The sequence below is a fragment of the Marmota marmota genome, unplaced genomic scaffold (assembly GCF_001458135.2).
Source record: "Marmota marmota marmota unplaced genomic scaffold, marMar, whole genome shotgun sequence".
Lineage (NCBI taxonomy): Eukaryota > Metazoa > Chordata > Mammalia > Rodentia > Sciuridae > Marmota > Marmota marmota.
In genome coordinates this window covers 6,192,971-6,211,452 of record NW_026000185.1, presented here as the reverse complement: position 1 = coordinate 6,211,452, position 18,482 = coordinate 6,192,971, and the positions used below count along the sequence as shown (strand labels likewise).

At 38.2% G+C, this 18,482-nt stretch overlaps 2 protein-coding genes across 2 annotated transcripts; both read left to right on the top strand.

The window, feature by feature from the left end:
- The first annotated feature begins 622 nt into the window (after positions 1–622).
- Positions 623–4,038, top strand: LOC125612309 (zinc finger protein 75D-like). Its single transcript, XM_048789284.1, has 4 exons — positions 623–1,030; positions 2,045–2,240; positions 3,151–3,242; positions 3,415–4,038. The coding sequence occupies exons 1-4, from the start codon at positions 623–625 to the stop codon at positions 3,427–3,429; spliced, it is 711 nt and encodes a 236-aa protein (XP_048645241.1). The 3' UTR covers positions 3,430–4,038.
- On the top strand, positions 2,197–11,419 carry LOC107146675 (zinc finger protein 75A). Its single transcript, XM_048789283.1, is given in 5 exon segments — positions 2,197–2,240; positions 3,151–3,242; positions 4,047–4,173; positions 5,931–6,041; positions 6,241–11,419. Coding segments are annotated over 3 exon segments (924 nt in total). The 5' UTR covers positions 2,197–2,240; positions 3,151–3,242; positions 4,047–4,073; the 3' UTR covers positions 6,954–11,419.
- The last annotated feature ends 7,063 nt before the right edge of the window (positions 11,420–18,482 follow it).

Genomic DNA, 18,482 nt, shown 5'->3' with positions numbered 1-18,482 from the left:
AGCTCTCCTGCCATCATCCGTACGATGGAAAGGGCACTATCAACTGTTCCATGAAGTGAGGACTTCTATCTTCACAAATAAATGAAGGTCATTAGAAGTTATACCCCCTTACTAAAGACAGACTGGGTTGACCTGTTAAAATTTAAGAGGAACTCAATCTCTCCTAATCTGATTTTCTCTTATTCTTCACTTGTGAGAAACATGAGCTAGGAAGCACACCAATTGTCCTAGGATAATCCTAAACCAGTAGATGCCAATTTTCTCAACTACCAACCTTTCCTGAGTTGTTAATAAAAAAAAAGGCAGCAGTGTTATTTGACATTTATCTTCTCTGAGCTGGGTTGTGCTTTGAGTAATAGAAAAGGAGAGAAGTAAAGGACCTGGCTATTGATTTTTAAAGGGAAGGTAAGATAGGACCTTTTCTGTCCATTTTCCTCAATAAATAGCAAGTATTAAGGTTTGTGTGACTTTCTTATTGACATGTACTTTTTTTCTGCCCTCAACATCTGTAGGAAGAAGATACTTACATTGATTTTTTTATACCAGAGCAGACGGGCCTAATTTATCAAAGGTGGCACCAGCAGGGTGCCAAACACAGGAGCAAAACTGGTGCTAGTGCAGAATGATGATGGTAGATCTGAAGGTGGTTGAGCATTTGGACCCTCAAATCAGAACTCTGTGGGAGACTAAGGAGCCTGTGACACAGAGCTCCAATCAAAGTAAGAAATCTGCACAGACAGACAGTTTGGATCCCAAGAGTTCTTGCTGGCATTTCCGGAACTTTCATTATCCCAAAAGAGCTGGACCCCGTGTAGCTGTCAGCCAGCTTCAGGAATTATGCCGTCTGTGGTTAAGACCAGAGATTCACTCAAAGGAGGAAATCTTGGAATTGCTGGTGCTAGAGCAGTTCCTGACCATTCTGCCCAGGGAGATGCAGGCCTGGATGCAGAAACACCATCCACAGAGCGTTGAGGAGGCTGTTGACTTGGTGGAACACTTACAAAGGGAATCTGGTCAAAGGAGGAATGGGGTGAGAAGGAAGATTTCTAACATGTATAGTGAAATAGGATGGGGGAAGTTAATTGAGAAATGATGAATTAGTTCTACTGTATTGTGCTTTTAAGGCATTTACGTTGGGACTTGAAATCATAAGCACACAGGAAAGGAAAAGTCCACTTGTTCCATAGATCACAGCAGGGATTTCCTTGACTTTAGAGAAAAAATAATTGAATTTTGCTCTTTTTTGGAGCCATGATTAATGGGGTGATCTTGCCTGAGGAGACAGAACCTGAATTCTTAGAAACAAATAAAAGCCAATAAGGTGAGTGAGGGTAGATCCAAAATAGGGAGGATGCCTAGAGACCAAAGGAGAACAAGGATAATAAAGGAGGAATTCAAACAACTAGGGGAAACTGCAGAGGGAAAGAAGAAAATAGAGAAGAGGGAAGCAAAAATTTGGAAAGAAGGAAAATCCCAACAGAGTAGCTACAAGAAGAAAGACATTGAAGGATAGTTGCTTCCCTACCTTAAGGGTCTCCATTACCCTTCCTTTGTGGCTTGTTCTTGGCTTTGCTGGTGAGTGAGAAAAAAGGGTATACCCTTGGCAGGTGCCAAACACCTGCTGACCTTAGACCTACTAGGAAGTTTACAGGGCAGGACTTTTGGTATCAATCATCTGGGTGTGGGAGCCGTTCTTCCTCTCTCATTTTCTTTAATTTATTCACTTTCCCTATGAAAACCTCCCCTAGTTATGGGGTAAATGTGATTGACAGGAAAACTTTTATTTAATTCCTTAATTTTTAGAGAAAATGAGAAGATAGGAAATCACCCAGGAAAGGATCTAAGGCAAAGGAAAAAGCCAGACCAAGTCAGTATAAGAATAGGTTCAGTGCCCAACCTTGGTAGTGGTCTGAGGTAGATTTGTATGCAAAGGTTGCTGTTTTGTTTCAAGCTTATAGTTTGGAGTATACATTTGTTCCACCGTCTGTTCCACTTCCCAACCAAAAGAAAGTTCTGCAGTAACAAGGATGGGGATTATTTCTAGGTTGAAATCCATGAGCTGGGAAAGGAGCCAGTACTTTTGGGAGAAACAGCAGAGGCCCCAGGCTTAAAGGTGAAGCCAGCAGAGTCTCAATCAGAAGGCAAGTCTCAGGATGAAGAACTTTGGAATACATACCAGGGTATACAAGAACATCTGAGCAGGAGTATTTGTAAAGAAACGGAGTCTGTATTTGAGAATGGTAAGGAATTTCATGATAATTTCTTTCTGAGAAATGTGATAGTAATTTGTTAAGCCAAAATGTAGTGGTCATATTTTGGGTACCCAGTTCTGTAGATCTGTGAAAGCCATCATGATTAGCAGTTATGATGTCCCTTCAGACAGTGGCAAAGGTAGGGGTTGGCCTGGGGTGTAGAAACAAACTACAAAACCCTGGTAATAACACCATGAACTCCATTCCTTAGAAAAGTGGAGAGAAGGAAAAGAAACAAAGCAGGAAGGTTTGGGGCCACTCATATTCATAAAATACAAAAAGAATTACAATCAGAAATGGACTTTTAGCCTCTGGGCACAGTGGCACACAACTGTAATCCCACAGCTTGGGAGGCTGAGACAGGAGGATTGCAAGTTCAAAGCCAGCCTCAGCAAAGAGCCAGGCACTAAGCAACTCAGTGAGACCCTGTCTCTAAATAAAATCAAAAAAGGGTCGGAATGTGGCTCAGTGGTCAAGTACCCCTGAGTTCAATACCTGGTACCAAAAAAAGGGGGGGGGGTGCTTTAAGCAAAAGCAAATGGTCTGTTAGTGGCAGAATGTGAAGACAATTGTGCACCAGGAAAAAAATAATAAAAGACAAGTTCATTTCTTGTATACAGGAGTCCCTGAGTGCTTCATTTTGGAATATCTTTAATTATTGCCTAACTCAGAACAATTTATGCATGAATGGAAAATGAAAAGGGATTTTATTAATTTCTCATGACTAAGTTAACATCAACTGGGGAACTAGTTCTAAGAATTTGGTAGGTACTTGGTTCTTATTTATGAGAAGCCACTCTGTCACCACAGCACTTGTAAAGAGGATCTGTATTTCAGAAATGAACTCAAGAGGTTTATAGACAAGAGAAATTTCTTCTGGTTCTTTTTCCACCCACAGATGTACCTGCTCAGCAGAGTCTAGCCTTTTCTGAACAGAAAAACACCAAAGACTGGACATTGGCACCTGATCTTGTCTTGTCTGAATCCCAGGTGAGCTTTGGTTTTTAGCTGTTTAGAGTTGCCTTTTCCTGCTATCCATTATTCATACTATCCAGGAGGAACTCAGAAGCATGTTAGATCCAGTCTTTGTCACTTGGGGTACCTCTTAGGCTGTTTGCCAATCCTTTCACCCATTTCTGGCTTCTTTCTTTTTATAATGCAGTCAGGTGTTGCATGATGGTGGGGATACTTTCTGAGAAATGTGTCATTAAACAACTTTGTCGTGCAAACATCATAAATGGTGCTTACACATCCCTAGATCATGTAAGTCACTTATTCAGTGAGACCTGTTGATGCAGTCAAGAGACATGGTAAGTACAAGATGTATGAAGCTGCTGCTATCACAACATTGGGATACTGTTTTCTAGTAAACTTTTTTTTCCCAGTATACCAGGAGTACACTCCTAACAATTAAAAATATGGTAAATACATAAACCAATAACTTAAAAAATAAATGTGTTTTTAATTAATATGTACTGTACATTACTGTGTGTTATACTTTTGTACAACTAGTAGCCCAGAAGGTTTATTTATACCAGAATCACTACAAACACATAAGAAAGGCATTGTTCCATGATGTCATTAAGCAATAGAAAATTTCTAGCTTCATTATAATGTTACAGAATGACCTTCATATGTGTGGCCTATTGACCAAAACGTTCTTATGTGGCACATAACTATAATCATGTACTGTTAATTCCTTCATAACCTGGCCTACCGTACAGTTCTTATCTAGGTGTTTGGGCTGCTTCTGTAGTAATGTAAGTACTAAACTAAGTCCATTATTTTCCTTAGAGCTTGTTGACATTTGAAGAAGTAGCCATGTATTTTTCCCAGGAAGAATGGGAGTTATTGGATCCCACTCAGAAGGCTCTCTACAATGATGTAATGCAGGAAAACTATGAGACTGTCATCTCCCTAGGTAAAGATTTTTCCTCCCATGTGTAGAAATCAAGTAACCTGACTCATTCTTGGCTTACTAAGAATGAAATCCCATGAGATTTCTCTAGCTAGTTGGTTCTCAACTAGATGGTGTGGGGAGGGAGAAGGTGTGTCCCTTACATGTGGGAGCTTTTCCCAAATGTACATGCAAATTTCTTATCATGCATAGAATTCTTGATCCATTTCCTTTCTTTTATCCCAAATCTGCTCTTACACATCTTTCCCATCTTGGCAAAGGATTATCTAGATGGTTCAGGCAAAAAAAAAAAAAAAAAAAAAAACCCAAATAGTTATCCTTTAATTTTGCCATCATATCCCATTAGTAACCCATAAGCAAGTTGTCTTAGCTCCACTTTATTATGTACTGACTTCACCTATGACTCAACCTCTTGAACTCTGTTAGCATCCTCATCTAAGGCAGCATCATCTCGAACCAGATAGCTTTCTAACTCTGTTGCCTTGCCTCTACTCTTGCCCTCCCACTATCTGTTTATCACACAATGACCAGAGTGATCTTTTAAGAATTTCTTTGGATTATAACATTTTATTGCTTCAGAATTATACAGTGATTTCTTAAATTCAAAATAAGCTCATTATCCTTATCAGAGCACTCAGACTCTCCATGATCTGGCCTTGCCTCCTGCCACAAGTACCTTTGCTTAATCCTCTTTAGCCACATTGATTTTCCTGTTGTTTCTTGATTTTGCATACTCATTTCTGCTTCCCTTTCTCCTCTGCTTGGCATACTTTTCTACCACGTTGTAAAATTCTCAACTTTTATGTTTCTGCTCAAGCAATACTTTGTCAAAGAATGCTTCCCAGAGTAGAATCATAAGACTCTTTTGTAACGTCTTCAGTGTGCTTCAAAACATTTATTGCTTCTTGACATTCTTTGGCTTGTTTTATTTACTCACTTGCTTTACTAGTATACTAGAATATAAGCTTTCTAAAATCAGGACATTGAGCTTCTTTACCACTATAGCTCCAGTCCATAGAGCATCATATCCACTCAATAAATAAATAAATAAAAACAAGATATTAACTTATTTTTGGTACTGAGGATTGAACCCAGGACCTTGTGCATGCAAAACACATGCTATACCCTGGAGTTAAATCCACAGTTCCAATAAATATTTTTTGAAAGAATGAATGATATATAGTTCTCATACTGGCCAAACTATTTAGAAAAGGTCTACCAAGTGTTCTTGGTCCATTTCTTCTACCTGAATGTAGAACTGTGAACTATAAGAGGGGTAGAAATCCATCCTCATCCATGGCCTGGTGCTAAATAAGTAAATCTAAATAAACAGCTATAAGTATGACAGCAGTTACTTGTGGATATGATACTAACCTACAGACTTTCATATTGGCTCCACTATACATGGTCTTATCCAGTATGAATTTTCTTGAGTTATTAAGACCAGCCTGTATTTCTTGTAACCTCTGGAATTTGGTTCCTTTTTGGTTGAACAGAGTGTATTCTTGGTAACAGAAGAGGGAAAATGTACACTGGGTTTCTATTCCCTATATCCTTTTCATTGATCTACCTTGGGGTTTATTTCTTAGCCTCTGCTTGCACATCCAACCATGAATGCAGTATAATATAGTGTAAACATGATACTAGATCTGGGGTAACAAAGTGTAGAATTGTCCTTCTGTCTTCCTGAGTAGTCTGAAATTAGTAGATCAATTCATTGTGAAGTTGAAGTCTTTGACCTCATTTTTCCCATTTCACAGCATTATTTGTGCTCCCCAAACCCAAAGTGATCTCCTGTCTAGAGCAAGGGGAAGAGCCATGGGTTCAAGGATCCTCAGAGTTCAAAGACTATCCCAGAGAGTCTCCTACAGGTAAATATACCATGGGAGGAGGAGACATGTACCTTGATGTGATCCTTTACATGGACTTAACATTCTAAGGTTCTGCTAGTCTGATTTTTTTTTAACCCATGTTCATTTTGTTTGTTTTAATAAATCACCATTGAATTTTTCCTTCCTTGTGGTTCTGTTGTTCTAGGACACAGATGGCTTATTCTTATGTTTATTCCAGCAGGGTTAAAACAAAAAAAGGACACTGAAAATCATCAGCCTGTATCTCTTTCTGACTTGGAAATGCAAGCACCAAGAGATACAGTATCAAAAAAGGCCAAAGTGAAAGTTCCCCAGAAAACAATGGGCAAAGAAAATCATGGTGATACCCACAGAGTAGGAAAATGGCACCGAGATTTTCCAGTGAAGAAAAGAAAGAAACTTTCAACATGGAAACAAGAGCTGCTAAAACTTATGGACCTTCACAAGAAAGACCGTACAGGAGAAAAGCCTTTTAAATGCCAGGAATGTGGGAAAAACTTCAGAGTTAGCTCTGACCTTATTAAGCACCAAAGAATTCACACAGAAGAGAAGCCTTATAAGTGTCAACAGTGTGATAAGAGGTTTAGATGGAGTTCAGATCTTAATAAGCACTTAACAACACATCAAGGAATAAAACCATATAAGTGTTCATGGTGTGGGAAAAGCTTCAGTCAAAATACAAACCTTCACACACACGAAAGAACTCACACAGGAGAGAAGCCCTTTACATGTCACGAATGTGGAAAAAAATTCAGTCAGAACTCCCACCTCATTAAACACAGGAGAACCCACACAGGTGAACAGCCTTATACCTGTGGTATATGCAAGAGAAACTTCAGCAGACGGTCAAGCCTTCTTAGACACCAGAAACTCCACCAATGAAGGGAAGCTTGTCCAGTGTCCTTATTCTGAGGAAATTCACCAAATGGAGTTTGACACTGAAAAAATGCAAAATCATGAAGCATGAAGAATTTTTCCTCATCAGAAAATTGGGTACATATATCATATGATTCATAGAAAGATTGACCCAGCCATGGATACATTAGTTGTACTACTTACTGTTTTTACTTTTAACTGTCAGGGAATTCCTTAGCATAAGAGATGTTCTAAGAGCATCTGGATAAGGGAAAGGGCTCTTTTGGGATTGTACATGGAAAATAGCAATTTCAGCTTTAGATAGCAGATGCAGCCAGTTAGTAGTTCACTGTGATGACAGAAGTAAATACAGATGGTTTTGCATTGATCTCTCCAGTCACTTCAACATAGTAGAAACATTTGTAATATAGTCTTCCAAGATGAAAAACAGTGAACATTTGTCTATATTTAATTGCAAACCATTGTCTTCAGGGTAACAGGCTTAACATTTTCAGTGATCTTGTGGGGCAGAAATTAATTCGAATGGAAAGTTTTTTCCAGGAGCTAAATTAGATTTTTTTCCTTTCTCTTGTCATTAGACACTGTTCACTAGAGTGGACATCATTGGAGTTTCTTGAACTTTTTAGCAACTTAAGCTCTTGAATCCTTCCTGTTAGCACAAATTTTACTGTGATAAAACAATATTTACTTCACCACTAGGGAATCTGCCAGGTGGACTAATAATGCACTATTTATGCCTCTCATTGGTGGTGTTTGAAAAATGGAAAACATCTTTAATGAGAGCATATGAAAACGGGTTGGAATTTGTAGCCATGAATATATATTAGATGTAAGGATTTTCTGTGATAAAAGTAGACTGTTTCCTTACCTCAAGATGTCAGGATAAAGCAGTCATAAAAATTAGCACTTGTCCAAGGATGGAAGAAAGTTTAGGATCAACTTCTTACAGTTTTTGTTTACTTCTTAATTTGGCTTTTGTTTCTTAAGAAAAAAAGAGTTAATGTTTGTATGAGAACTGGAATGTGTGTGTGCTATTTGAACATGTATTCAGCAGGAGTTTGGATTCCTAAAAGGAAAGTTTGGTAACTGATGATTGGTGTTGGGCAAGTATAGGTAGATCTACATCCATGTTGTTATGTCTCACACTGAAAGTTCTTAAGCAGGGTCCACCTGTCTGTTCTTTCCAGCACAGTATAGGTGATAAATTTGATGGATTGCTGTCAGTCTGCATAGCCTATGGATTTTCTTAAAACTGACAAAACAGTAACTCAGGTTTGTTCCTGGTATGGCTTTTAGGTATGTCAAGAAAGAGATTAATTATCTCTTCCAAGTCTCTCTTAAATAACAAGTTGAGACTCAAAGAGATGGAGGGCCAGTATGGTGCATACCTGTAATCCCAGCTTCTTGGGAGGCCAAGGCAGGAAGATCACAAGTTCCAGGCCAGCCTGGGCAATAGGGAGATGCTGTCTCAAAATTTAAAAAGGGCTGAGGATGTAGCTCAGTGTTAGAGTGCTTACCTGGCATAGGTAAGGACCTGGGTTCAATCCCTAGTACCTCTCCCCCAAACACACATACACAGGCTTAAGAACTCATTGCTAGAGGGTCTGTGGACTATCACATAGCATCATCTATCATATATGAAGGCAGGATTAGTAGGACCAACTTATTACGTTATCCCTACACAGCCAGCCTGAGTAATGTGTTATATTGAATTCTAGCTTGTAAAACACTTATGTTTCTTGATTGGCATTTCTTGGTTGGTTTGTGAAACACTCTTGTTGTCTCCATTTTCTCTCTGAAATAGAGATATCATTCAATTCAGGGTTGTTTGGGGATTAGATGGATTGATGAAAGTACAGCACCTAAAACAGGGCCTTGCCCATAGAAACATGGTGAGTATATGTTCTTTCCCTTTCCCCTGCTTCCCAGTGGTAAGTTGGACTGGCCAGCTACATTAAGGAGGCAAATGGCATTTGTGGCAACTCCATTCAGAAATTGAGCACTTACAGTTATTAGGCTAAGATGACTTGATTCTTGGCTTTAGTGTTTTATTGTGTACATCACGAGAACCACCTGAGCTATTGGTCAGGAGTTCTTGGAAGTTTTATCTCTGAGGTCAGTTGCACCAAGTTTATTTTCTAAGCCAGCCAGCTATGAGGCTGTGGTCTGCCTAGTCTTTCAGTCTTTGACCATTCTCTCAGGACATACATGTATTTCTTAACAGATATGCAGTCACTCAGCTCTATTGTGTTCTGGACGCTGTCCTAGACTCTGAAGAGACAGCAAAGGAGAGAACACATCCTTTCATGGAGATTGTATTCCAGTGAATTTAGGAGAACTGAGGTAAAAAGAATGGTTTAGCTTTCTTGTTTCTTGCAGTAAGGTAGGATCATGAGAGATTTGGTCAGTGGGTCATGGGCAGAAGCCTCACTTCCGGGCTGACACATTTGTTTTCTGGTGCAAGACTCTAGTACTCTCCTTTCCTGCCTTAATCATGGAAACACATATATGAGTAGAGGAGCCACAAGATCAAAGCCATCAGGAATATTGAGTCCCAGCTTAGAGGTCAGGTTTTCTGAAGCCCCCAGACCTGTAATGTATTTTGTGGGAATGAAAAATAAATTTCATGTTAAAGCATGGACATACTGGTGCCGTGTGTTTCTGCAGCATAACCTAGCCTGTTTAAGCAATTGTTTGGTGGGTACACTTGTAGAAATCAAGAAAATTTCCCTTTTCATTTCACCTGACTTTGGTCCTTTAAGGATCTAGCTTCTCTTATATGCTTGGCAGCTAATGCAATTCCAGTTGAAACAATTAGGCACTCAAGACTGTAGGTTATAGGGAAGAAAGAAATTGCTGTCTGGGACAGTGATATCAAGGGGAAATTAATGGTTCAAGTGGACAAGGCAACCCTTCCTTCCTCTCTAGCTTTATTCTGTTTTCCTCATTGTTTGTCTTCCTGTCCCCCACCCCTCCCCTGGACCTCACCTGTAGGTGGTGTGTCTATTGATGTTTGGGTTGGGGAGGGAGTAGGGGTTACCTTCCTTTTTTTTTTTTTTTTTTTTTTGTTTTTGTTTTTTTAGAGAGATTTTTTTAAATATTTATGTTTTAGTTTTTGGTGGACACAACATCTTTATTTTATTTTTATGTGGTGCTGAGGATTGAACCCAGTGCCCCGCTCATGCCAGGTGAGTACGCTACCGCTTGAGCCACATCCCCAGCCACCTTCCATTCTTGATGGAATAGTATAATTTGGAAACTGCCTCTGTTATACTTACTGTCAGTTGTATACCTTAGAAAACAGAAGAGATATAGGGCAAAGCACATTTTCTCAGACTGGTATAGAGAGGAAAGTGGCTGCTCTGAGCTAAGAGATGACAGTTGGGGAGAAACTTGAGCAGGAAATTAGGACAGTTGCAGTTCTTCAGTGAGAAGCTGCCAGTGGGAAAGTCCTGGCTTAGACTGTAGTGATCAACACAGTGTCTCACATTGTCTTAGGCTTGAAATTTGGGGTAGAATTTGGAAGAAAGGTTTTGTGAATCTTTGTTCAAATATGAAATATGAGAGGCAACTGTAGCTTTAGCCTTAAACATTAAGCACTAAAGTTCTAATGAATATGTCCTTCAAAAGCAGCCAGATGATTTCCAGCACAAACCAGAATGGTGCTTTATTTTCATTTGTTCAGATAGCAGTATTAACAAAGTTGTTTCTGAGAACTGTATCATTTCTTAGTCTAGACTGCCTTCATCTCCCCCTGCTAGTCTAAGTGGCCAGTTGCTAGAATCAGCCCAGATGTGGAGTTCTTGCCATTGAGCTTTGCTCCCTTACCACATACCCAAAAGTAATGGCCAAGTAATCATGGACTGGAATCTCAAATTGTGAGCCAAAATAAATCTTTTCTTTTTTTAAGTTGATCATCTCAGGTATTATAGTAATGGAAAGCTGATACATAAGTATAAAGCCATATTTTTGTTACTGAATCTTTCTACACTTGTTACTTGTATAGTTTTTTGTGTAGGTTCACTGGGGAGCAAGGTTGGGCCACTTTGAGACACCTTCAGTAGATTTATTTAAAATCTTTTTATCAGTGGTTATGAGGCAAAAATGATTACCAAGACATGATAGAGAATATGTGGCTGGACACAATGGTGCACACCTGTGATCACAGAGGTATGAGAGGCTGAGGCAGGAGGATCACAAGTTCAAGACCAGCTTCATTAATTTAGCAAGACTCTAAGCAACTTAGTGAGATCTTGTCTTGAAACAAAATGAAAAGGACTAGGGATGTAGCTTGATGGTAAAGCGCCTCTGGGTTCAATCCCCAGTACTTGGACCAGGTACAGACTGTGGCAGATTTAATAGATTGTCAATGGTCATTTAGTTGAAGAAAATACATTATGGTGCATTAGCCTCATGTTCTGAGACCATCTCAAGGGCTCTCTCTACCAAATTGACCATGAAATCATGAGAAAAGATACCTAAATAAACTACACAATATTGTATTGGATTTCTCTCTGTGTATATTTGTGACACATACATATTAACACATACACAAATACACTTTGTGGGTAGCTATAGAGGTAGATATTTAAATATGCTTCTGAGACAAATAGCCATGCTAAATGAGGCATGTTGGTATCAGATCTGGGTATTAGTGATCACGACTATCTCCAAAGTACGGGAAAAATGTTATGAGGCAGGACAATATTCCTCTGACCACAGCCTGGGACAGCCAGAACAAACCCAGCACTCACCTACAGTAGGTAACATGATGGGGTATATACTCCCTCCAGAATGGAGCACATTATACCCTCACCACCATTCTCTGTACAAGATGCTATCCATCTTGTCATTAAGGAAATTTCCACCACTATAGACCATCCACTAGTCTTTGACCACAGCTCCACATGAATCCTGTACTTTTGGAAGGTAGTGTTCAGTGCCCTCTGTTCTATTCTACGAGGAGCTTTATACATGTGACTGATATTTGTTGACTGCCACCAAGCACCTTTTTTACCTTTCCTCCTTTTAATCTGAGAGGTTCCTGGCCCTGGTTACCAGGAGTGGAGAATGTGACCATAACTAAGTTATTAAGAGAAGGATTCTACCTCTGGTTAGGCATATGACCTTAAGCCAACCGTCTCAGAACTTTTATTGGAAATGCTAGAACAAATTCAGCTTTTGCCATATAAGTAACCGAGTAGCTATTGCCAGTCTTCTTGAAATGAGAAGAGATATGAGCTTTAGGATGAAACCAACATCATAAAAGGCAAAGCACAATGATAGAAATTCAGGCATTGGTACCATAATGGAGCTGTAGGATCAAGTATCACCTGACACCTAGAACTGCTATGAACATTTTAGCTATATCAATCTACACCTTCCCTTCATTGTTAAAGCCAGTGTAAATTGGGGTTTCTCTTTATTATAACTGAAAGAAACATAAAGATATATAGTAATAAGATAATATATCTAGGAGATAGACAATTCTTTTATATATACCTATCTAAAAGATTTTTAATGGAAAATATCAAGCATACATTTAAAAAAGAGAATAGTATAATAAAAACCCCATAGGCCTCAAAATTGTGACTATCTTGCTATCTTGTTTCATTTATCCCTTTCTGCTTTTTGTGTTTTGTTTGGGGATGGTTGTTTGCTTTGAAGGGTTTTAAAGCAAACCTCAGACATAACATTTCCCCATAAATAGTTCAGTTTGTAAGAGATAAATAATTTTTAACAATCTCTGCCCTAAATCACCTTTGAGGGAAAAGTTCCCACTCAGCAGAGCCCTGTCTCCCCCAGGAGTCAGGTTAATTGAGAGCTAAGGAGCTACCTATTCCTCCCTCAGCGGGCAACCAAAACTTGACCAAGGATTTCTCAAGATGGCTTTGTAAGAGGACCCTCTTGGCCGCCTGCCTGGGGCATTCATTTATGAGAATAGTAGACATCCCAAATGCCCCATAATGAGGGTGGTGCAGAGGGGATACCAGCTCTCCATAATAATCACCAGAGCAACTTGTTAATTGGAAACTTACCTGATCTACTGTAGCACTTTTAATGAGCCCCATAGTGATTTGTTAATTAAAAGTTCAGTGGCATAGGTTAATTGTTGGTTTCCTGGAAGCCCAAAGAGCACAATAATAATAATAATTACCTTCCAACATATGTAGAGCACTTCCTCATTTATTGAATATTCAAAACATTAAAATTTCATCATAATTCACCTCCTTAGCATTCCTGCTTGATCATACTTCTTTTCAATTAGCACTTGACCATCACTTTTGGTTAACTTCTGAGAAGAAAAATGACCAAGAAATTTAACATTTCTATTCTCTTTTCCTCCTTATTTGTTATATGTATCCTCTTGTCGGGGAATTTTCTCTCCTTTCCCTTGGTTTATGCCATTCCTTCCCTTCATCCTCTTCATCCCAGTGCCCTGATAATCAAGAAGTGTGGTACAAACTATTATGAAAGATCCTTTATGGCTGATTAATACTTGTCATATTTTATCATGTACCATTAACCTGTTTAGCCAACCAAGAGTTCTTTGCAATCAGAATTCCTGATTGATCCTTATCACCTTCTGCAATTCCCAGGTTGACTTGCTGTTAAGCTATTGACAAAAACTGGTCCTGCCTAAGAATGTTTGTTCCCTAGAATTTTAGACAGGTAAGTACTCTGTATGTTGAGTCACTCCTTCAACATTGTGAGCATATTTACTGGGCACTTTTCTTCTTCTTCTTTGATACTGAGGATTGAACGTGGGGACACTCGACCACTGAGTCACATCTCCAGTCCTGTTTTGTATTTTATTTAGAAACAGGGTCTCACTCAGTTGCTTAGCACCTCACTTTTGCTGAGGCTGCCTTGGAACTCACCATCCTCCTGTCTCAGCCTCCAGAGAAATTCAGGCCTCCCGAGCTGCTGGGATTACAGGTGTGTGCCACTGCTCCCAGCTTACTGGGCTGGGTACTTTTTTATGTGCTATACATTGTTTTAGGTGCTGAAATTATGTCTACACACTTTGGGTGTTTTTTTTTTTTTTTTGGTTGTTGTTTCTAAAGAATTTGAGATTCAAGATAAAGAGAGCATCTCCTTAGCTCATTCACATTGTGTAAATAATTGTTATCATATCTATATCTTTTTCATTTGGTCAGTTGGTTGGCTTTCCATGGTCAATTACCCATGCTGCCTTATCTTCAACCCACAACTCTCCCAAAATGGAATGAGAAAAACACCTGTCTCCAATTTTACATAATGTTACTTTTTAAAATGGGTATAACTGAATTGGCTTAGACTCTCCACTTTTATGAGAGTGGATTTTGAGTATTCCTATTTGGGAAACATCTCCAAATACTTGCAGGGACTTTCTTTTAATCCTGAAGACACTGACACGACATAATTAGAGCATTATATTCTCTGTGAGACCTTGAAACATGAAGCAAACTCTGAAGGAAATTGTAAGCACTTCAGTATATAAGCAGTTACCATCAAGGGTTCCTTAATGATGAGGATACACTCTGAGAAATACAGTATCCAGCAACTTTGTCATCGTGTGAACATCAGAAAGTGTACTTACGCAAACTAAGATGGTCATGATGTTACAAGGTGGTATAATCTTATGGGACCACCATCAAATATGTGGTCCTTCAAGAAACTGGTAAAAGCTACTTTGAAATATCATTAATGGCCAAATACTACTTGCCATGCACCACATTTACATGGCCAAAGTGTTATTGGGTGGTACATGACTGTATATTCTGATGACTTGAATGTGTTCCCTCCAAAATCTAGGTGTTGCCAATGTGATAGTATTAAGAGGTAGGGCCTGTCAGAGGTGATTAGGCCTTGAGAGCTCCTCCTCCTGAATGGGATTAAGGCCCTCATAAAAGAAGTCTCATACAGTCATCAGCCAGCTTGCTTTTCTGCCTTCCACCATATAAGGACCTGATGTTTCTCCCCTCTGGAGGATGCAACATCAAGGTGCCATCTTGGAAGCAAAGAGCAGCCTTTACCAGACACAGAATCTTCAGACACCTTAAATCTTATACTTCCCAACTTTAAGATTATGACAAAATCAATTTCTGATCTTTATAAACTAACCATACAAAACAGACTAAGATTGCCTATTTACCAAACGATTTTTTACAACAATCAAATCATCAAAAACTTCTAAACAATTAGCATTATTTAAAAGTATATGAGGGCTGGAGTTGTGGCTCAGTGGTAAAACATTTGCCTGGCATGCAAGAGGACCTGGGTTCAATCCTCAGTACCACAAATTAATTAATTAATTAAATATACTACAACTAAAAATATTTTTAAAGTATATGAAAGAAATTCGATAATAAAAAGATAACTCAATTTTCAAAAGGGCAAAGGATCTGTAGACATTCCTTAAAAGAAATTATGTAAATGGCCACTCAACACATAAAAAGAAACTCAAAATCATTGGCCATCAGGAAAATGCAAAATCTCATGAGATAATACTCTACACACTCTAGGATGGTTATAATAAAAAAAGGTAGTGATACATGTTGGAGAAATCAGAATTCATATACACTGGCAGTGGGAATTCAAAGTGGTAAAAAAAAGTGTGTCAGTTCCTTAAAAAATTAGAGGGGTTGGGGATGCAGCTCAGTAGTGGAATGCTTGCCGGACACATGTAAAAACCTGAGTTCAATACCCAGCAATGCATTAAAAAAGTTAAATATAGATTTGCCATGTGACCTCACAATTCCACTCTTAAGAGAAATTAAAATATATACACATGAAAACTTCCCCACAGATGTTTTTGTTTTGTGTTTTGTTTTGTTTTTGGTATCAGGGATTGAATTCAGGGGAACTTAACCACTGAGCCATATCCTAGTCCTTTTTTCATATTTTTTATTTTGAGATAGGGTCTCACTAGGTTGCTTAGGGCCTGGCTAAGTTGCTGAGGCTGGCTTTGAACTCATGATCCTCCTTGCTTCAGCCTCCCAAGTGGCTGGATTTACAGGTGTGTGCCACGACACCCAGCTCCACAGATGATTAAGCAGCACTATCACAGTAGCCCATAACTAGAAAAAACCCAAAGTGTTTATCAACTGAGTGGATAAATAAAATATGATCAATCCATATAATGGAATATTATTCAGCAACTATCACTATGAATTTGATATGAAGACAGCCTATTTTAAACTTCTACCACATGTGTGTATGTATATGTGCATTCATCTTCAAAGAATAGTCATTATATTTTATACATAGCTTTTGCAATTTTCCATAAATAGCATACTCTATGTAATGATCTGCAATTTGGTTTTTTTTGTCTGTTATTTTTTAGATTTAATTATGTCAGTACCTACATGTCAGGTCATTATTTTAATTAATGGCACCATTTGAATATGCCCCAGTTTACCCATTCTTCTATTTACTTGACAATTTGTGATATTTTTCTTTACAGTGATGCAATGATGTTTACAGAGATCTACCCATGCAAATGTGAAATATGAAATAAATGGCTCAACAATTGGTCCAATTAGGAAAAAGATGCTATCAAATAAGGAGTTGCTAAGCTGCCAATCAGGTAGAGTAGCTACTCCAGAAGGCATTAGGAAGGGAGAGGAAGGAAAAAATATAAAAATGTAGAAAAAAGTTTAAAGGAGCTAGGGGAGGTCATGCATGCCTGTAAACTCAGCTACTTGGAAGGCTGAGACAGGAGCATGGCAAAGTTCAAGGCCAGCCTGAGCAACTTAGCAAGACCCTGTTCTCAAGATAAAAAATAAAAAGGGCTGGAGATGTAGCTCAGTGGTAGAGTGCCCCTGGGTTCAATTTGTCAGTATCCTACACACACACACACACACACACACACACCAACAAAACAAAACAAAAATCAGATTATTAATAAAACTGACATCAGACTTCTTTCTAAATAACAATACAGAACGCACAAAGATAATTTCAAATTGTTAAAAAATTATATTCAAACTGAGACTGTTATATGCAATCAAACTATCCTTCACATGTGAAGGTTAAATATATCTAGCAAAAGGACCCCAGAAAACTTAATACATATATACTCTTTATGAAAACTTTTAGAGGAAGTGGTATAGCAAAAATAAAAACATTGAGGTCGTTGATGTAAGATATATGGTAAGAGTAATGATATGCATTAATAAAGTTTTCTAATGTCTAAGAAAGCAAGACCAACACCACAAATAATAACACACACACGCACACACACAATTATATAATAACAACTAAGAAATAACTTAGGGCTGGGGATGTGGCTCAAGCGGTAGCACTCGCCTGGCATGCGTGCGGCCCGGGTTCTATCCTCAGCACCACGTACAAACAAAGATGTTGTGTCCGCCGAAAAACTAAAAATAAATAAATAAATTCCCTCTCTCTCCTCTCTCTTTAAAAAAAAAGAAATAACTTAATATATAATACCAATGAGGAGGAGAAGCATAGATTAAAGAGATATAAAGATATGCAAAGAGATTTTCTTCCTTGGAAGGGTGGATATTAAAAGTTTAAGAAATTGAGCCAGCTGCAGTGGCACATGCTTGTAATCGAGGCTGAGGAAGAATTGAAAGTTCACTTTAATAATTTATTAAGACCCTGTCTCAAAATAACTTAAAAGGGCTGGGGATATATCTCAGTGGTAGAGTGTCCTGAGTTTAATCCCCATTATCAAAAAACAAAAATAAACTTAAGAAATTGAGAGAAAAAAGTAACATTCTTGCTTTATGAAGTGTGATTAATAATCAGAAAGAAAAAATGAAAAGAATTTCAGTCAATTCCCCATAAGAAAATTAGACCCATTTAATGAAGTCAGGAAAAGAATAAATGAATGAATACAGTGTAGTAAATAAAAACTTGAAAAAAAATAGATTCAGGATTAAGACCTAATAAGACAGTAATTACAATAAATGAAAATGGTTAAGTTATTTGATCAAAGAAATCTGAGGCTAATAAGATTTAAAATAAGATATATGGCGCATTAGTAAGATTTCCATCACTGTGACAAGAAATCTGAGAAAATAAACTTATAAAGGAAAATCTGTATTTTGGCTCACAGTTTCAGAAGGTCAGACTATAATCACTTGTCCCTATAGTTTTGGACCTGGGGTGAGGTAGGACATCATGGTGGGCAACATGTGGCAGAACAAAATTAATCATCTCATGAGGTTAAGACAACACAAAGAGAGAGATTGGAAAGGGCTGGGGTTCTAATAGCCCCTTTAAGGGCATGCCCCAGTGAGCTAACTTCTTTCTACTAGGTTCCACCTCTTTAATATTTCACTACCTTCCAGTAGCATCATCAGTTGGAGACTAAACTTTAAAAACATGAGTCTTTGGGGGACATTAATGATTCAAATCATAGTACATAAGGATACAGAAAATAATTTAAAAAATGAGAAAATATGAAATCAGAAAAATATGAATCAAAGAAATCTTGATTATATATTGACTACTGGTCAATTTATGATTCAAGGCCAAGAACTCCTGTCATAGATTTTTTTTAAAAGAGAGAGAGAGAATTTTTTAATATTTTTTTTTTATTTTACGGCAGAC